Here is a 21,884-nt window from a genome sequence, read left to right as displayed (position 1 = left end):
CAACCACTGGCAGAGAAATTGATGATGCATTCAGTGCCATCCAGGCACAACCAACGTTCTCCACGACGATCTCTTTCTCCATCTCTAGAACGATGATCGTCTCGACATTCTCATCGTATCAAGCTACCACTTTCTCGGCATTCTCATCATATCGCTCACTATTCATGGCGATCTCCTTCTCCTTCCTGTGTACATAGCATCAAGAAGGGGAAGAGGCCACGTGCACCTTACGTTTCTCAATCCTCAAGTTCTTCAGGGGATTCTACTCTTGAATTTTTTCAGCAACGGTGGCTTGATGACTACAAGTACAAATTCAAAGAGATCGATCGCCAACTCAGCCGACTCCAAGTGGAAGGCCGAAAGTTCTCCAACGACCTCAGCTTCTACATTACTCAACCTCTCTCCCAGCATATCTTGGATGAGTCAATCCCGTCCTGATTTAAGATGCCGTAGATGGAGCCATATGACAGCTCCACCGATCTGATTGACCATCTGGAGAGTTATAAAGCTCTCATGATGATCTAGGGGGTGATCGATGCCCTTCTATATATTGATTTTTCGGCAATCATTCGGAAGGTTGCTTGAGTCTGGTGTTCTGGACTCTAATCGGAGAGCATAAATTTTTTTGAGCAGCTCGAATATTCGTTCGTGGCCCATTTCAGTACTAGCTAAAAGATACTGCGAACATCAGACAGTCTCTTCTCCATCAAGCAAGATGAGACAGAGACATTGAGAGACTTCGTAGCTCACTTTAATGTAGCCATACTTAAGATCAGAGATCTCAATGAAGATATGGCCATCTCGATCATGGAAAAAGATCTAAAGAGATCCAGATTTACTTATTCTCTGAATAAAACTCTCCCTCAGACCTATGCTGAACTTCTGAAGCATGCATATAAATATATTCGCACGGACGATGGTACTTCTAATCGGCATCAGATAGAAGAAAAAGATCAGAAAAAGAAGCAAAAGAAAAGTGGAGCTTCGGTCGAACCTAGTCGGTCGACAACCAATAAAGAAGCTTCATCCCCCCGATGGAGTCCAAGGCCGAATGATTACAACAACAGGTATGACTCCTATACTCCTCTTTTTGCTTCTCATGCGCAAATCCTAATGGAGATCGAGGGAAAAGAATACCTTTGTCATCCCCCATTGATGAAAGCACCACCAAGGAGCCACGGCAAGAAGAAGTATTATCGATTTTATTGTGATCACAGTCACGATACCGAATAATGTATTTAGCTCAGGGATGAAATAGAGGTCCTGATTCGATATAGCTACCTCAAAAAATTCTGACGAGACCATCCGACTCAACCTCCCACCGACCAACAACCTCAGCCACAACCCAAAGAAACGATCAACAATCAGCCAATGATGGGAGTTATTAACATGATCTCTGGGCGATCGAAGGATTGAAGAGCAACTTCTGAAGAAGTGTCGACAAAGAAGTGACGACTTAATAATGTAATCTCTTTTTCAGAAAATGATACTCAAAGAATACAAATTTTTCATGATGATGCTATCATCATCGAGAGAATACAAATTTTTCATGATGATGCTATCGTCGTCTCGATGACAATAGCAAATTATGACGTAAAAAAAATCTAGTTGATAATGAAAGTTTCAATAATATCTTTTTTTACTCGACTTTCTCTCGAATGTGACTACCGAAGAATCTCGATGTCATTAGTCAATTTCACTGGAGATGCAGTCACTATGAAAAAAAAAAATACTCTCCCACTAACTGTAGAAATAGATCCACAACAAAGTACCGTTCTCTTAACGTTTACAATCATCCGAGTTTCTTTGGCTTACAACGTCATACTTGGACAATTAGGACTCAATACTTTGAGAGCGGTAGTGTCAACATATCATTTATTGATCTAATTTTTTATAAAAAATAGAGTTAGAGAAATATGTGAAGACCAACAATTTGTCTGACATTGCTTTATAGTCTCTGTAAAGAACAGTCAACCTGAAGACTCTTTGTCAATTGATAAACTGGATCAGAGAGAAAATGAAGAAAAAGGTGAACCAACCAAACAACTGGTTTCTATTCCACTAAGAGAAAATAATCTTGAAAAGACGATCCAAATTAGATCGCAATTATCTGATCCAGAGCGAAAATAACTGGTGAACCTGCTAAGAGCAAATGCTAACATTTTTGCTTAGTCGGCAACTGATATACCAGAGATTCCTCCGGAAGTAATAACCCACTGGTTGAATATTGATCCCAAAGTTAGACCAGTGAGACAGAAGAAAAGATCTTTTGCTCCTAAAAGGCAAAAGATCATCGACGAAGAAGTTGATAAGCTCCTCGCAGCTATCTTCATAAGAGAAGCTAACTATCCAAATTGATTGCTAATGTAGTGATGGTAAAAAAATTAATAAAAAATAAAAAATCTACATCGACTACATCAATTTAAATGAAGCTTGTCCGAATGACAGTTTTTTTTTGCCAAAGATCGACCGACTAGTTGATATGATTTTGAGACACCGACTTTTAAGATTTATGGATGCCTTCGCAGGCTACAACCAAATTCGGATAGCATCCGAAGAAGAGGAGCATACTGCCATTATAACCGATAAAAGTATTTACTGTTACAAAGTAATGCCATTCAGTTTAAAGAATGCCATAGCAACTTACCAACTGCTAGTCAACAGACTATTCAAGACATAAATCGGATGCAATATGGAGGTCTACGTTGATGATATATTGATAAAAATTTTTAAAACATCTAATCATGTTCAAGACTTAGAAAAAATCTTCGACACACTTCGACGATACAAGATGAAATTGAATCCAACTAAGTGTACATTCGAAGTGACTGTCGAAATTTTTTTTGAATTTCTTGTATCGTAACGAGAAATCGAAGCTAATCTCAAAAAAATAAAGGCTATTATTAATATGAAGTATCCGAGCTCCAAGAAAGAGATACAGCAACTAAATGGAAGGATCACCGCACTCAGTCGATTCATTTTAAGGTCGGCAGAAAAGTGTCTATCTTTCTTTAAGATCTTGCGACAAGTGAAAGACTTTTCATGATCAGATGAGTCCCGACAATCCTTCGAAGATTTGAAAAAATATCTAGCATCTTCACCATTACTCACAAAATTAAAGGTGGGAGAAATATTATATCTCTATCTGGCAACCTCGACAGAGGTGGTCAATTCAATACTTATCCAGGAGGACGAAAATCGAATTCAATAATAAATTTATTATACCAGCAAAGTACACAATGTCGAAATATAATACTCAAGAGCAAAAAAGATGATCTACTCTCTGATCATATCAGCACAATGATTTCGACTATACTTCTAAGTACATCCAATAGTTGTCTGTCATTGTCTTGACAGATCAACTGTTGAAGGTAATTTTGTACCAACCTGATACTTTTGGTCGAATGACGAAGTGGACAATAAAACTCAGTGAGTTTGATATTTAATATCATCCACGACCATCAATGAAAGCACAAGTTTTGGCTGACTTTGTCATCGAGTGCACCATATCTGATGACAATCCTAAGGACGAACTCGATGGTAAATCAAAGCAAATTGAAACTTCTGAAGCTGACTTAGTATCGGTATGGGTTTTACATATTGATGGAGCATCCAATGCACAAAGTAGTGGAGCCGACCTCATCCTTACCAATTTCGAAGGGATCGTGACTGAGTATGCTCTTCAATTTAATTTTAAAGTCTCAAATAACTAAACCAAATATAAAGCTCTTTTAGTCAGCTTGAAGATTGTCAAAGAAATTGGTATAGACAACTTGAAGGTCTTCACTGATTCACAATTGATCACCGGACAAGTCAAGAGTGAGTTTGAAGCTCGAGACCCCATTATGATGAAGTACCTTCAGAAAGTAAAAGATCTTATATAAGTCTTAAAATATTTCGAGATCTCTCATATCCCAAAAATAGAGAATGATCGAGCTGATGCACTTTCTCGACTCGCAACTACTTCATATACCTTGCTCGATCGAACGTTCATTGAATATTTTGAACAACCGAGTATTGATAAAGTTGACGAAGTGCTACAAATTAATTATAAACCAAGTTGGATGGACCTGATCATCCAATACTTGATTGATGAAACTTTATCTGCAGATCCTTCAGAGGCCAAATGACTAAGGTGGACGGCCTCACTGTACGTTTTGATAAATGGACAACTTTACAAGAGATTGTTCTTCCTTTCCTTACTGAAGTGCTTGAAACCTACAGACGCCGAATATACACTCTAAAAAGTTCATGAAAAATTTATGAAAATCATTTAGGAGATAAATTATTGGCTTATAAAGTCTTACGACAAGAATATTATTGGCCCACCATGAAGAAAGATGTAGATAAATTTATCCGAAGATGTGAACCATGTCAAAAGTATGCCGACATACAACATCAGCCGGCTAGTCAGCTGATATCAATCATTGCACCATAGCCCTTCATGCAATGGAGAATCGATATACTCGATCCGTTTCTTCCAGTATCTAGTCAAAAAAAATTTATAGTGGTTGCCATAGATTACTTCATCAAACGGGTGGAAGTTGAACCCTTGACACAAATCACTGAAAATAAAATAAAAAATTTCATCCAGAAATCAATCATATATAGATTTGATTTACCACATACCATTATCACTGACAATGATCGACAATTTGACAATCAGAACTTCAAAAAATTTTGTATGAAATTTCATATTACGCACAAGCTCATCTCGTCGGCCATCCACAATCCAACGATGAAGCGAAAGTGACAAATTGAAAAATTCTACATGATCTTAAGACTAGATTGAATGAAGCTAAAGGTCTCTGGGTAGAAAAATTATATCCAATCTTATAAGCATATCGGACAACTCCTCGCATACCAACGAAAGAATCATCATTCAACTTGGCCTACGAAACAGAAACAGCAATCCCACTCGAGATCGGATTGCCATTAGTGAGAGTCGAACAATATAATGAGCCAAATAATTTTGAATATCAGAGAGTGGACCTAAACTTATTTTCAAAAATTTGACAGCAAGCTCAAGTTCGGATGGCAGCATATCGACAGAGAGTAGTCTGGTACTACAATGCGAAGGTCAAGCCGAAGGTCTTCCATCCAAAAGATCTGGTCTTGAGAAAGGCAGAAGTTTCAAAGCCTCTAAATCAAAAAAAATTATCTCCAAACTGAAAAGGACCTTACAAGGTGATCGGAACACTTCATCCGGATGTGTATCGACTAGAAACTCTCGATAGAGCGACTATTTCTCAAACTTGAAATATCGATTATCTGAAAATATACTATCAGTAAAGTTGTTCATATATACGACATATTTGGAATGAAATATCGAAATTCTGGATCTTCTTGAAATATTCGGTTATCTACAAAAATGACATTGGATCGATAAATAGTCGGTCAACTTGTACCGACCATATTTCAATCGATCACTATAGAAACTGACTCAAGTCGAATGACTACTCATACCGACTTGACTTTGGCTAAGTGAAACAATATGCCGACTCGACTCTGATTGAGTAGGAAGTATACCGACTTAACTCTGATCAATTGAAGGATATTCGACTTACAACTGTCTATCAAATACTTAAAAAAAAATTATCTAAAAGTTAAGTCGACTGATACGGGCTAGCAGAAAAATAATTCTACTATGACTATTGATCGATATTCAACACACCGGTTGATAATCGATAATCCGACTGATATTCAATGACATCGACAACAATGTACATCAAGATTGAAAAGGGATTTCATACTTAGAAAAAATTTACCTTTTCATTTATTAGTAAAAGGATTACAAAAATTGGACTATTATCCGATTACAAGAAAGAAAGAAAAAAAGATATTTACACTGGCACCAATCAGTTTCTTCTTCAGCTATGTCGGTAACCACCGCAGCTCCGATTTCATGGCCTTCGACAGCAGCTGATTTTGGTATAGCTTCATCAATGGTGGGAGCAGACTCTAGTGCAGCTGGTGCAACTTCTTCAGTTGGTGCAGTCTCTTTGGCAGTCTTTTCTCCCGAACCAGGGGCAACGATGCTACTCAAGTCCAAGTCTGGATACCGTCTTTTGACTACATCCCTGCCGTCTTCGTAACCGACATAGTAAGAGACATATCCACCCTCGAGGACTTCATTTTTGAAGTCTTGTGATTCTCTAAAATCTTTGATGGCCCGACTTAAAGCATCTTTCGCCGACTATGCTTCCTCCTTTGCGGAAGCTGACTCTACATCGACCAGTGCCAACCTCTCCTCAGTGATCCAATGCCGTCCCCATTCATTTTCCAACTCCTTGATGCAGCCATCATATTCCCTCCAAAGTCGGTTGATTATGTGCTTCTTGCTCTTGATCCAGGATTCTAGGGACTTGATGTTTTGTTGATCCGACTCCAATTCGGCTCTGGTCGACTCCAACTCGACCTTAGCGTGGAAAATTTCTTCTTGAAGCTCTTTCTCCTACTCAATTGCTACCCTCTCCCATTCAGTCACCGTCTGGAGCTGTTCAACGGTAGCAGCCTTCTCGGCATTTGCAGCTACAATTTTGTCCATCCACGCTCGACGAATCTCAATAATTTTTTGATACCCGCTATCTAGTGCATGCATATCATGTGCTAACTGAAAAGAAAATAAGTCAAATCATGTAAAAAAAAAAAAGAAAGAGAGAGAAGAAAAGCATCGCCAACTTATACTGAGTATCGTCGGGTAGAGGACGAAAACATCTAGGACATGGTCTGATCTTTCCTATTTTCCCTATCAGTCGGAAGAAATGAAGCCTCGATGAGCTTCTTGGTCAATTTTGGATTGGCCAAGGCTGACTCACCTACGAAAATCCGGATGTCAAAAAGCCTGGAGAAGTCTGTCGATGATCCATCATCGACAGAGACGGTCGGTGCCTTTCCCCACTCTCCGGTCGATGGTCGTTCGCTCGAAGCTGCCATGAAATTAGGAGTTGACGGTGCTTGAGACAGCATCCGCCCAGTTGAAGGTGCCCGAGGAATAGTCGGCACAGTAGTGGGCAATTTTGGTTCGGCCCCGATAGCAGACTCAGCCTAACCCCCCACCGACGAAACCACAATTGGCATCATCTCAGCTGCAACCGGCATGATGGCCATGACATCTCCATCTCTTATTGATTCTTCTCCGATCGGTGGCACATCAGCTGGAAAAAGCATTGTTGGAGCTGACAGTGCGATAATCGGCTCAGCATCGAAAACTGCTATCGATGGAATGTTGGTCTTCCGCACTGATATTGACTTCGAACCAACTCGACTCTTCTTTGTCATTCGGGATGGTCCAGCATCGATCGCTGCTCTCTTCTTAGCAGCATGCTAACGAACATCGATCGTCGAGATTCGCATCGTCGGATGCATAACTGCAATCAGAAAGCAAAAAGATTCAGTTATAGAGTTCAAAGATAAATAAAAAACAAAATGAGTGACAAAACTAAGCGATACCTAAGGAGGTCACCAGACCCAGTCCGACGTCATAGAGAGCTTACTCTGTCAGTAGCTCTCGCTATGCGGGGACTTCCATGTCCTTCAGTCAGAGAAAGTTCTCTTGATCGATAACATCGATCTGACTATTTTCATTGGGACTTATTCTCGGATCTCTCCAAGACGAAAGAAAGCCCCAGGATGAAGAAGAAGAATAAATAAAGAAAAATTGATTCTTCTACCCGTGAATGGACGAAGAAAGATCAGAAATAAAAGATAGATCCTTCCTCGTGTTAAAGAACCACCAACCTTTAGCTTTTGGGTGGGGACGAAGAACGAAGAAAGCACAAAAAAATGAAGGCCGAGTGTTGGTCGGGACCAAGCGACATAATAAAGCAAAACTAATAACCAACCGAATAGAGTTTGGAGCCAACTGAGCAAGATAGAGACAGTAATAATCAAGGAGATTCCAGACAAATTTTGGAATAAAAAAATAAAGACCACCCTAAAGGTCCTCTACATAAATTGCTACCTGATCCAGAGAAGGAGAACTCACCCGACCATCCAGATCAGGTACAAAGAGTTGAAATTACTTTGGGATACGATATTACTTCCGGAGCCGATCAACATTGGATCTAGATAAGGAAGAAACTTTCATCTCCAAATCCAAAAGAAAATCATCAACCAGATTTTTCGATCGACTATCTCGAGGAGTTTTATCTATTCTAACCTTCCCCTTATCTTTCCTACTATTAGCCATTGAAAAGGGTAGGGAAAGAAACTTAAAAAAAGAAGAAAAGAGGAAGGAAAACTTGACCTAAAACTAGGGGACGATGTGGAGATCGTGGAAATATAAAGAGGACTTCAAGAATCTTGAAGCTCTCGATACCTAAGATGAAATCCTCAGGAGAAGATGACAAATACAGAAATGGAAAATCCAAATGAAAATGATATTGTATGTATAGGGCCCGTCAACAATCGGGATAAAATTGTTCAAATCAAGATTACTCCAGATTTTGACACGTGGCAACATCAAAACCGAGCATCGATTGGACAACTCAACGCACCTATCGTCAGATCATGTCACCTCATCTCTATTCACATGAATGGCTCAGAGCTAATGACACTCGGATATGTGGTCGAAATTGACTAGTCAAAATCAAATCGATCGGATTCTTCGAATGCCAAACCATCTTCTTGAATCGATGTCATAGTTATCGAAGTGACAAAATGATTCGAGACTTTTCGTTTTTCGAAAAAATCATTAATGTCTGTAGTCGAATCGAAGCTCGAGATAGCACGTGATAACTCCCTTCTTCCAACATATCAAGCCACGTGCCAATCCACATAGCAAGCCACTTTGGACTTGGGAGTGGGGGGCAACTATTGGGATAATTCAATCTGCTTCTCCGATTCATAGTCGGCTGATCAGATATCTATCGATTATGGACGACAAACCATTAAGGCTACATCATAGAACGAATTTCGTCTCAATTACAATACATCATCTAACTTTCAATCGATTTAATAGGTACAGATCACCGACTATCAATCAGTAGACTGACCAACAATCGGCTATTCTCGACTTCCCTGGCAAATACAATTCAATCATGGCAACTTAACTGACTTCATGATCGATGACCATTGGCATATCAGAGTTACCGACTGATGATCGTTCAGATTTCTACAATTGCCGACATACAGTTGACACACTCAAATTATCGATGTATAGTCGGTATACTGAAAACCGCCAGTGCAGAAAGTGCATAATGGTCACATACCATGATCGGTAGTGGGTGTACCACAATCACATAGTATCGAAATAAGTGGGACGCACGTGCTTAACCGTTACGGTTACCAACAACTCGTCTATAAAAAAAGATAAATGAATAGCATTGGTAAGATACTTCTAGACTAATACTCTGCTTCTTTATAAACTTTATCTGCTGTTCACTACTTCTGACTGACTTAAGCATCGGAGGGTCCCCGACAGATATAATTTCGATCAGTGTGGACTTCTTTTGCAGGTATTCTTATTCGACAACAGGTGCAACAAAGGATTGGCCGCAACAGTGATAATCCATCTTGACAAAAATATCTTCAATAAAGCTGTATGTATAATCATTGAATTTGTTTGATGTCTTTCTAAATTTATTCAATAGAGAGCTTTTGTAAAAAAAATTAAAATAAAAATAATATTTTGGAAATGGCTATATAATTATAGTCATTATATTAAAACTAATGAAGATGACAATGCTATCTTGATATTTAGAAGTTATTTTATATTTCAAGATATATTTGTAAATTTTACTATATTCCCATATAGAATTACTTCCAATCAAACGTAATAATCTTTTTTCAATATCATTCTTCGAAATAATTTTTTCATCAAACTAAATATAATAAAAATTATTTTTTTCTATAATTTTTTTTTTAATTTTTAAAAATTATTAAAATATCTTATAATCTAGAACATCCCAACCAAACAGACCCTAAACTCCATTTTTTATGTGTAATAGTAACACGATTCAAAGTGATTTCATCCCAAGGCCTGTGGATCAAGTCCACCTAATAATTTCTCGAAGGAAAGTCTCATTTTAAATAATTCCTCAACATAAGGAACTGATCGGATAATAACATTTTTTTTCTTTGAATTAAAAACAATTTCTAAATTTATTTTACTTTCAAGAGATTAATTATGATATGTGTGCAAGCATATTCATGGCTACTACCAAACATTTCAGATAAATGATAAATTTTAAAAATATTTTAATAAGGATCAGAATCTAATATGTTTTTTATTAAAAATTTTAAGATTAATTTGATATTTTTGATAAGTCTAAATTTTATCATTGATTAAAAATTATTAAAAATTTTAATTTTGAAGAACATGAGAATTTACTTTGCTTATAATTAGGAAAACCCCTGGAGTCCAGCAATGTCAGATCCATTTCTAACAGACCATAACGACACGTGGTAATTAAATTATTATTTTTTTGTGGAACAGGAATTAAATATTTCACAATGCTGGATCTTCTAGCAGGACAAAGGGTCCAAAAAAAAAATCCACGAAATCTTTCTAATCTACATATCACCGAATTAGGATCCAACTTGACTTGATCATATATTAAGATACGATTCCCCATTTTGTTTACCCTAATGGACTCGGACTTGGCCCCGTTTTATGTCCAACGATTTTAGCTGATAGACAGCAAATGGTTTTACCACCTTTGTATGCCTCACATTTCTAACAAGCTAATTAATTACACTTCTGACCGAGTTATTAGTGGATACTTCTGAGGATAAGGAGGAAATTAAGCTGTCAAAATGGGAATAACTTTGAACATATTCGATCCAATCCAAATTGTAATCAAACTGAAACCCAATCTTACCCAACCCAATCTAGATCCGACCGCACCAGGACCCCGCCCCGACCAAAATTTGGATGGGCGGACAAGAACCCCCAACAAGTCTTCAATCAGGTTAGGGGGAACCCAGTCATGATGATGTGCATAGTAAGATGCACGAAATTTATCCAGTAATTAAGCTTTCAACTTTAATTATCAATATTTAAATGTGTATCTGTCAAAAGAATGGATTTCAGAGAAAAAGGCGAGGTGCAATGGAACAATCCTTGCGCTTTTGCCTTGCAAACGTAGCACAGGAAATTGCCCTGTAACTTTTTTTTTTTTCATCGAAAAACTTTTATTTTTCTTGCACGAATGCAGAACCACAGTGTGTCCGGATGACCATTCTGGTGTACCTTCATCTACCAGACTACCACAGAGCTGCAATGCAAATGAAACCAACTAAACATCATATACTACAGTAAAATTTTGAAGGAATTTTGCAGGAATAATTTCACCAAGGTACACTGCCATGTGAGACTTGATCATATACTTCCAAGACAAAGTTTAAATGACCTTGCTGCATTATCTTTCTAAATATACATATATCTGGGGGTAGAAAATAGATGAGATCTAAAATTCCCTTCTTTTTTTTTTTTTTTTTTTTTTTTGTCTTTGTCAGCTAAAAAAACAGCAGCTTAGGTGTCAATACTTTGGACCACAAAGCAAAAACCAAAATCAGAAACAAAATGAACAAACTATCATCTTACAACAAAAATTGCAAACAATCTCAGCAGCCCAAGAGGTTGATTCACCGAAAATTGCTAGTCTTTTATGGCAAGGGACCTTCAATGCTCCTGGTAAGGTGCATAGATGAGGACATGTTATTAAAGATCGATACATGCCACCAAAACTAAAAAAATATTGACTGAAAAAAAAAGGGGCACGTAATGTGTACATGGACTGGCTCGGGCCAAAGAATGCCACCCCAAGGTACACCTTACACTCTCACGGTCTGCCTTGTTTTTATCATTCGCTTCAGTGCTGCAAGCCAGAAGTTGCACTCATCCCAGTCACTTGTTGTTAGGAGAACCTGCCACATTTAATATTAGTTGAATGAAGCATCCAGGAAAGATAATGAACTAAAGGACTAGCAAGCCTAACGGCATAAACAGTAAAAACAGGTTATCCAAAGGTAATCTAACTTCAAAGAGCACGGTGATTTTTAGAAACTTCTTTTAAAAAAATTCCAAAGACAAATAAAAATCAAACATGCGACAAGATCTGGACCGAACTTCCAGACATAAGAAAACAAAAAAGGGAGAGGGTTTAGGTAGCTCGTCTTGTTATAAGATGGGATTTCTATATTCTTGACCAGGGAAGCCAGATACACGGTCCACAAAATAGTTCTGAAAAGTCATAAAGACTATAAACGCCATTTGCAGGTGACCATATAATTAGGAGTCAAATAAATATCACTATTATTTTTCAGCAGAAACTATTATATAATCATCTGAGGCAGTCACACAGTGACAAAAGCTCTCATAGCTGCAGAACAGCGCATGCAACAAATGTCAAATAATGACATAAAGGTGTATAACTACTATAACTATTCTTAAGATTTTTTTTGGTAATTTTATGTTCTAAAAAAAAAAATCTGATTTTGTGATTAATGTCACAGTAATAACTCCGGTAACTAATCAGTGTACCTGGATGTGCAATGCACCAGCATAGTCCCCACCATCCAAAGCTTGGCAGAGTTGACCAAGTTTAGATGCAGCATTTGGAGATATGTCCCCACTATTAAGCTTGGAAAACAAAGCTCCAATTTTCCTCGAGTTGTCCTCAATTTCTCGCTTTTTAGATGGATTTGCACGAGATCCTCCAAGAGCTTCTGATGTCTCATGGTAGAGTTTGGTCAATGTTGTGATAACAGGCCTCAGCTCAGCTGTAAGTGGAAGCAAATGCACGTTAGCACAGCATATACAAGTCTATACGTACTGAGATGCATCATAGAGTTAGAACTGATGGCAGATACCTACGAACGTATACTGATACAATTCCCCACAATTAATTACCTTACCCTGGAGAAACAGAAATGTCCAAAAGCATGGGTAAAACAAAGAGCAACAATGAAGAGGATAAAAAAGGTGGACCAATATTATCGCGTACAACAATTTGATACAGGTTTCAATAAATGTTCATTTGTTTCTATTCAGAATTATTACATGCTTCTATGCTGCTCAATGATAATCGGCTCGGAATGTGAACAATATAAAATCAATTACTAAAGCATTGGAAAAAAAAAATCTAAGGCTGGTTTCTTCTCACATTCAAATTTGTAGTATACAAAGATCAAAACTGAGGGTCACAAACCCTAATAGTCAGCAGAAACTATCCATACCTATAGACAAATTGAAATATTCAGAAGAAAATCCAAATGTTGTTGAATCACTTTAAGAGAGATGGACAAGTACTACTTCTTGTGGTTAATGAAATAATTTGAATTTAAAGAAATCATTTATTAGAATGCATATATATACATATGTATGGACAGAAATATGCATGTTTGTTTATGCATGATGAATTGCGAATTATTAGTTCCATGAATTTGAGACATTGTGAGCAGACTAGAAACACAGTTTCTTTATCCTTGGTATGATACTTAAACATTGAATGTAAACATATCAAAATAAACGCATTTCCGATTGCAAAGAATCATTGATCATGATCTATATATAACTCATAAAAAGCATTTCAAAAGAATTAAATGTTTCAGATTTTCAAGTGGCTGAAATGATCAGATTGCTGAAACTGGGGTGCACCATCTCGGGTGGTTCAGGCACCCAGGGCAAAAACATGTTTCCCAAGACTGCTGTTTCACCCAAAACGCCAATGTTTCAGGTAAAACAGCTTAAATGCTTTCTTCTTTACCAGTTTCAGCTAAAGTGCTCTGATTTGCAGCTGGCCAAAATATAGATTCAAATGAACTTCAAACTTAGGTTCAAATTTTTGGCACATGAAGGTGCTCCATATTTTCTCACACTGTTTCTTTGATAAGCATGCCAAACTCAATTTCTGGTCAGGATATAGCTTGATGAGTCACAAATGGCTCCAAGGGTAACTTGACTATAAAATAAAATAATATCAACATCATTTTTTTAAGCCATGTTTTAACAGGTCTGGCAACATAGGTACAAGAAGGTGAAGTTAGGTAAGCCAGATATGTTGAAATTACCAGGCACATTTGAAGTATCCACTGTTTGCACTGTAGGAGGAGGAGCTGGAGGGGCAGCAATTGGCTGCACTTGTGATGAGTGGGCTGGACTAGAAGGTTGTGCAGGGCTGACACTAGAACTCCGAACAAAACTAGGATTGGTAACTGGAATAAAACCCCTAGGTGCAGGGGTAGGTGCCACAGCTGCCGGAAATTTGTGACCAGTGACAGATAAAGGTTGAGATGCATCAACACCATGAGAAGTGGGTAAAGGTGATCCATATTGATATGGAGGATTAGCAACTCCCTGTCGCAAACATGAAAAGAAACAAAAGCATTAATTAGTTAGAAAAAGTAAATATCTTTCGTGGTAAAGTTCCAATAATATACAGTGTACAGACCGGGTACAACTGAGAACCCAAGCTGGGCTGCTGGTATTGATCCACGTTTCTAAGGGCGGGCGGGGTTGCAGGAACAAAGGACCTCACTGCAGGCTGTGATGCAGCGGGAGGTGGGGCAAAATTTGGCTGTTATCGCACAAAATTGTTAGGGGCAAATAGACTGGTATAATAGATAGATTATTATGACTACAATAGCAGAGTACTTAAATAACGGTAAACAAAACATTTAACAATTCTTACGCAAAACTAAAACATTTTAAAATTATCCAAGTGAAAATCAACATTTCATTAGCAAGAATTATTATAGTTGCAAGTTTGGAAAGCTCCTAAATGGTACATACTGAATTAGGATTCATTTCATTTGTTGAGAACTTTTCTACTGCTGCTCTTAATTCAACGAGGTCCATCATCATATTTAATTAGGGACAGATCCTTGTTTCCAAAAGGTACATAATGAATTAGGATTCATTTTGTTTGTTGAGAACCTTTCTACTGCTGCTCTTAATTCAATGAGGTCCTATCATCATATTTAATTAGGGACCAAACCTTGGAAGGTATAGACATTTGGATTTTAAGAATCATCAAATCTTTAAAAGGAAAGGACCATTCACATATCATCAAATCGACCTCTTTCTCATTCTGTAAAGATTCTAGCAAGATTCTAACAGAGACAGATACGTACGTACTACGTACATACATACAGACAAAAAGAAATAGCTACTTTGAGAAGACTTGAAGAGTGTGGTCAAATTAAGTGACGGTTCAGGATGTCAGATCAGGGCCCAGGTTTACCATTGGCATGTAATTAATACAACAAACAACACTAGCTCCATAAGAGACTCACAAGACGTATCAGGTCTGAACAAGACCTATCATCAGTCGATTAAATCTAGCGGCATAAAGCTGTTTTAATGCAACTTTAGAATAAGATGGAGGAAATTGTACTAACTGGTATTAGGGCTGGAAATGGGCTCGAGCCGGCCCGAAGCCCATTGGGCCGGCCCGACTTCAGGCCGGGCTTCGGACTAGGCCCGAAATAGTTCAGGCCAGGTTTGGGTTGAATTATAGAGCCCATTTATCATTCGGGCCAAGCTCGGGTATGTCCTTGGCCCGGCCCGGGCCCGGCCCGAGACCGGCCCGAAATTCAGCCCATCAATTTGGCCCGAACCAGCCCGAATTTCAGCCCGCCGCCCAGCCCGAATAGGATTATAGTCTGATTTATAGCCCTAAGCCTGCAGCCCTGGCCTTTCGTCTTTCCCATGCCGTGCGATGCCCTAGCCCCTGGCTGTGGAGTGGATCATGGTTGTTGTCTGTCCGCCGGCCGTCGCCCTCTTCGTCTTCTCCCATCGCCGACGAGGGTATCTTCTCTTCACCCATCGACCATCGGTGCTCTTCTTTCCACAGGTCCGCCTCCGTCGTGCCCGTTCTCCCCCGGATCGCCGCTCTCTCGGGCCTCGACTGTCGCTCCCAAGTCCCCCGTCTCCCTCCGACCGCTGCCCCCAAGCCCTCGTCTCCCTCCGACCGCTGCTTTCTCGAGCCCCGACTGTCGCTCCCAAGCCCGTCTCCCTCCGACCGCCGCTCCCAAGCCGCACTGCCCAGTGTCCCTCGACCGCCTCGACCTCTCTCAGAGAGTCCGACAAGCTCTTCGACGGTGTCGGCGAGGCCTGCGGCCAGTCTCGCCGCCCACGCCAGTCTCGACCGCAGTCGCTGCCGTCTGGCTCCTCACTGCCCATGCCCACGCCCTTGAGACGGGCGTCATCTTCACCGAAATCGATGGCACCACCCAGGCCAAGCTCGAGCTCCAAGAGCCAGGAGGTCGTCGTCATCGTCGGAGACCTAACGGGCATCGTCGTCGTCGTGGCTAGCCACCAAAATGGATGAGGGCTTATAGGGCTTTAGATTTTTTTTTTGAATTTTTTAACAGAAAATCGAGATGTATGTGATGTTGGCGGTGGGCTGGCCCGATCTGTTCGGGCCGAGCTCGGGCTCAGGCTCGGGCCTGGGTCTTTTAAAAATTTTCGAACCTAAGCCCGCCCCGAAACCCGATAAAAAATTTTGGGCTGGGGTCTAGCCCGATCCGACCCGGCCCACTTCCAGCCCCAACTGGTATGGAAATAGCAAATTTAAACTAGAAACTCAAAGTAGCAAGAAGGATATGTATATCAGGAATAGAGGGAAAAATAGTTTCAGCATCATATTTAAGGATTTTTTAGCACTCTGCAGGTCCAGCTGCAGGGTGGGCAAGCCCCATTCCATGGCCAATGTGGCTACAAGGCAAACCCACAGCCCCAACTACTCCATGCCCTCCAACTTCTCCACATCCCTCATGCCACCTAACCAACTGCTCTCCACCCCTCTCCTCAAATGTCCTTCGCCTCTACCCCCTCCAGCATCTTGCCCCGCCCCTGCTAGCACTAAGCTACCGCTCCTCTTCTTTTGCCCCTCCACTTGCTGATGTCGGACCACCACTCCCCCTCCTTTTCCCCTATCCTCCACCTCTACCCCCTTGCACACCCTACCTCACCTCACAAGATTATCGATTCCCCTCCCCTATACACCCTCAACCACCACACCCCACCCCCAATGTTGGTTCCACCCATAGCTCTCCGCCAACCTTGGCTAGTATTGGACCCCTATCTTCTCTTTGTAGGTACCCCCTCCACCTCTCCTTACCCCTCTCCTCTTCCGCCTTCCCCCTTTGTGAGACCTTGGTCTAGGCCCAGCCAGCCCACCTTGCTGGCCTGCCTGTTAAGATAGTAGTTTCATCAGACAGAAACAAGAGAAATAAATCCCCTATTTCATGCAATCAAAACCCCCAGCCACCCCATCGCCCACATCTCTCTCTCTCTCTCTCCCTCCCACGCTGTCTCTTACCCCACGTTTTCTCTCTTCCTCTCATCCTCTTTTTTCCCTTCTTCCTTTCTTCTCCTCTCCCTGTGCTCGTCATCATCACCATCACCTCTTCCTCCTCAACTTAGGTAAGCCCTAAATCTAATTTCTTTTCCTAATCTTTGCTGTAAATTTCTGTTTAAAAGAGGGATTCAACCCTCCTCGATATTGTGCTGCCTATTAAGCCCTAAATCTAATTTCTTTTCCTAATCCTTGCTATAAATTTCTGTTTAAAAGAGAGATTCAACCCTCCTTGATATTGTGCTGCCCAACAAAGAATGGTATGGCCATCTCTTCTTCTCTCTCTCTCTTTTGTCTCTCTTGACAGCAGCCTAGCCCTCTACTTCTTCCCCTCATGGGCAAAACATGACTCTCCCTATCTCTCTTGAATTAAGCCCAACTGTGCATCTTGTGCTATGATTGATCTTAATCAAAGATTAATCTTGACTTTATTCACTTCCCTAGTTTTCTAACTTAAGTTAGATTTATCTATGGGTGGGCAACATCTTGAGGTCGAAGAAGATTGGCGTGGAGTCTCTTTCGGGCTTACTAATCAAGGTAAAGTCTAATCCATTAATTTCTTAAGCTAATTGTGGATTATTATGATAGAGATAGAATAATAGATTTGATCTTAGAAATCAAAAAAATTAGGTCATAATTATATAAGTTAGAAAAGAGAGCGAATTCCGAATTTTTTAGCACCAAATTTTTTGGATATGTGGCGGTTCAAGTTGGCACATTGGGTGAATTTTGCTAGCTGTTAGAGGTAAGGATCTCTAATCACAACCACTTGCATGAATTATGAATGTTTGATATCATATGCTAGAAATTATGGCCTTGCATACTTTTTAATACTCAATTGTTAATTGTTGAGATTTGAACCATTATTTTCTCAACAGATATATTTATTAAAGAATTGTTATCTTTTCATATTTGTGTGCTTAGAAAATCCTTACTGAACTGTTAGCTCATATTATTTCTATTTATTTTCGGAGCCACAGAACACAAAGCTAGATCGGATTGAGTTGGACCTTTTTGATGAGAGATAGTAGCAGTTAAGTTTTGTAACTGATATTGGATGTATCTAAACTGTGTATTTTTGGATAACTTTAATTTTCAATAAAGAATATAATATATGGTTTGCCTTAGCTATTTATCTCTCAGAATTAACTGTTTTGATTCAAATTTACCAAGCCTTGCATGTATTCTATAATTACACTCTAGGCAAGGTTTTAAATCCCATGGGATAAGCCTGTCTCGATTTTTTCATAAAACGAGACGCATCACTGTCCCATCCTGTCCTGATATTTGGTACAGAGGATGTCCCAAGATGTCCCAATGAAAATGCTGGGACGCTAGCGGGACAACCATGTCCCGACACGAGATGGGACCCCATCTTGATGTCCTGCGGGACGTCCCGCTGGAACTTAAATCCTTGACTCTAGGCGATATGCGGCTATGTCACATGGCCAACCCAAGTGTAGGGTTTGGGTCGTGCATTCTTTTTGATTACTAATAACTAGGATTGGTTATGACTCTGAATGCAAATATTGGTTAGTGTAGGATAAGATAGTTCGTGGCAATGGATGAGGATGTGTGAGGAGGCCGACACAATTTGCTGATGGCTCCGATGCTTGGAAGTTTGCTGAATAGCAAACTAGCATTCCTTCTACATTGGTAAGTGATGCTCACCAACATGGGGATATCAACAACCCTGCTAGTAGCTCCAGGGGGCAAGGACACAAGGAGGATATGGGATTGCCCTCGGAGAGGAAGTTCACTCCTAATTAATCCAAACACTTTTAGGAGTGGTGCAAGAGCAAACTGATGCACAAACTTATATTAAAAAGATGATGGAATAGCAAAATTAGCTGATGCAACAATTCATGCAACAGGAGCACCGCCGTAGCTACAGCATCAACAACAGTCTTCTCCCCAGCAACAAAGAATTGTTAGAGTTCAGCAAGAGCATCCTATTGGCTCGGAGGAATTTAAGAAATTTGCCCCCGCCATCCTTTCAGGGTATCTCTGATCCTTTAGGGGTTGAAAGTTGGTTGGATAAGATATAGCAAATTTTTGATGTGTTAAAGTGTTCTGATGAGAAACTCTATTACACTTCTTTCATATTACATGGAGAAGCTTGTAGTTGGTAGAAGATAAGAAGGAAACGATTGGATACATATGTTGCACATATCACTTGAGAAGTTTTTAAAGGGATCTTCTATGAAACGTACCTTCCCCATAGCATTTTGTATCAAAAGTATGAGTTTTGCCAACTGACAGTTGCTTAGTATACAACCATATTTGAGAAGCTAGCCAATTATGCTTCGGAATTAGTAGAAAAGAAAAAAGATCGGACTCGAAAGTTTGAGATTGACTTAGAACCCAAGTCAAATAGCAAAGTATCTAACTGTGAGCTCTCTACATATGAGAAGTGCTCAACAAAGCACTAGTAGTAGATAAAGGACTTAATAATACCCAAGCAGAAAGAAAGAATACTGAGAAAGAGGACTAGACCGATGGTCCTCAAGGTCAAAGTAGCAGAATTGTGGAGTCACAAGGGACAAGAGGCCAGTCACTATAGTTTAAAGAGATAGAAGGCAGCCCTCAGATGTTCTCCGAAGCCATAGGTGTGAAGGACCTCACTTTATAAGGGATTGTATAGGGTTTGCAGGGGTATATTACAATTATGGCCAATTAGGCCATAAAGCAAATGTATGTCCTAAGAGGAAAGAGCTAATCAAGCTTCTCAATCAAGACTACAGCAAAGAGGACGGCAACAAAGGCTGAGAATCCAAGAAAGAGTTTATGCATCCACTCAACAGGATGCCGATGCTTCTAATTCTGTGGTGACAAGTATTTACTAATATTATCTTCTCTTTTACCATATTTGATAAGTAGATCTCATAAAGCAACTCATTTAGCGCTATAGCTAAAAGCGAGAATGTGCGATAGTATGATCAGGATATCATCTAATTATGCCATGTTCTGTTTGACCCTGGTGCTACATATTCTTTTATATCTGCTAATTTCATTAGGTCGGATAGTGAAAATCTACCTGTGCCACTTGAGCCTGATCTAGGAGTCTCTACTCCGAGTGATGACATTATTGTGGTGGATTCTGTTTGCAAATCTTGCACCCTTAGAATTGTAGACAAAGAAATGGTGGTTAACTTGCTAGTGTTGGAGATGAGGGATTTTGATATAATCCTTAGCATAGATTGGTTAGCAACATATCATGCTACTATAGACCGCTTTGAAAAAATAGTGAACTTTCATATTCCAAACTAGTAGGAATTTAGCTTTGCAGGTAATGGATCATAACCTCCATTAAAGTTAGTCCCCACTCTACAAGCTAGGAAGCTTTTAAGGGATGTCGCCCCAAGCCTCACACCTGGGTTGGCCACATGACACGGCCACATATCCCCTAAAGTGTAATTCTAGAGTATATGCAAGGTCTGATAAATCTGAACCAAAGCATTTAATTTTGAGAGATAAAACAGCTAAAACAAATCACATATTACATTCTTTACTGGATATTTAAGTTATCCAAAAACGGTTTAGATACATCCAATATCAGTTACAAAACTTAACTACTACTATCTCACACTAAAGAGTTCCAACTCAGTCCGATCTAGCTAGGTTCTGCGGCTTTGAAAAAAAATGAAAACACAATATGAGCTAACAGTTTAATAAGAATTTTCGAAACACAAACATAAGTATGAAAAGATAACAATTCTTTAATAAATATATCCATTAAGAAAATAATGGTTCAAATCTCAACAATTAACAATTGAGTATTCATATGCCCATCTCAATAATGAAACCAGGATATTCATCAAATTTCAAAACATAGCAATTCAAATGTATACAATACTCCATCAACAACAACTCTAAAAATACTCAATTATATATAACCAAATCAGAAATTCCATTCAACTAGGATTTCATTTTTAATTGCTATTATATTTGTTAACACCAGTACCAAGCTATTATTCTCATTTATTATTTCATTATAATATGTCTAATATGAATCGGATCCAAATTTTTAGCATTTAGATGATTCATAGTTATGCTTCTGTCCGTGATTGGCCGTACTCAAATGCCATATTTTTGCCCATGACGAAGCCATATTGATAAAAGTATCACATTCCTACTTGTGGCGAAGCCATACTAATAAAAGTACTATGTTTCTGCCTGTAACGAGGCCATACTGATGTCGTGACTAGTCCAAATGCCCCGATTTAAATCATTATAAATCATTGCTTTCATTTAATTATTATTATTATTTTATAAATGATTTATATATGCTATATTTATGCAATTGGCATAATTTAGGATCATAAAGAATCAAAGCTTGCAATACATGCAAGTATGCAATGCCATAATTTCTAGTATGTGATACCAAATATTTATGATCAATGCAGATGGTTGTGATTTGAGATCCTAACCTCTAACAGCTAGCAAAATTCACCCAATATACCAACTTGAACCGTCACACATCTAAAACATCCGATTAATCCTAAATCAACATTCGATGCTAAGAAGTTCAGAAATCACACTCTTTTCTAACTTGTATAACTATGACCTGATTTCTTT

General features: G+C 39.3%; 1 protein-coding gene across 2 annotated transcripts in view; it reads right to left on the bottom strand.

Annotated features, from left to right (window-relative positions):
• Positions 1 to 11,422: 11,422 nt before the first annotated feature.
• LOC105057593 (protein transport protein SEC31 homolog B) overlaps positions 11,423 to 21,884 on the bottom strand; it is a 45,305-nt gene continuing 34,843 nt past the window's right edge. For both annotated transcript variants that reach the window (XM_010940242.4, XM_073248816.1), the window contains exons 19-23: positions 14,397 to 14,522; positions 14,017 to 14,302; positions 12,488 to 12,726; positions 11,737 to 11,871; positions 11,423 to 11,635 (exon numbers count right to left, since the gene is read on the bottom strand). In XM_010940242.4, the coding sequence (XP_010938544.1) occupies positions 11,779 to 11,871; positions 12,488 to 12,726; positions 14,017 to 14,302; positions 14,397 to 14,522 (744 nt within the window). In that variant the 3' untranslated portion in view covers positions 11,423 to 11,635; positions 11,737 to 11,778. The remainder of the gene's footprint in view (positions 11,636 to 11,736; positions 11,872 to 12,487; positions 12,727 to 14,016; positions 14,303 to 14,396; positions 14,523 to 21,884) is intronic.

Source organism: Elaeis guineensis, chromosome 14 (assembly GCF_000442705.2).
Source record: "Elaeis guineensis isolate ETL-2024a chromosome 14, EG11, whole genome shotgun sequence".
Taxonomy (NCBI): Eukaryota; Viridiplantae; Streptophyta; class Magnoliopsida; order Arecales; family Arecaceae; genus Elaeis; species Elaeis guineensis.
Note: the sequence above shows the minus strand (reverse complement) of the source record. Positions and strands in the feature narration are given on the sequence as shown.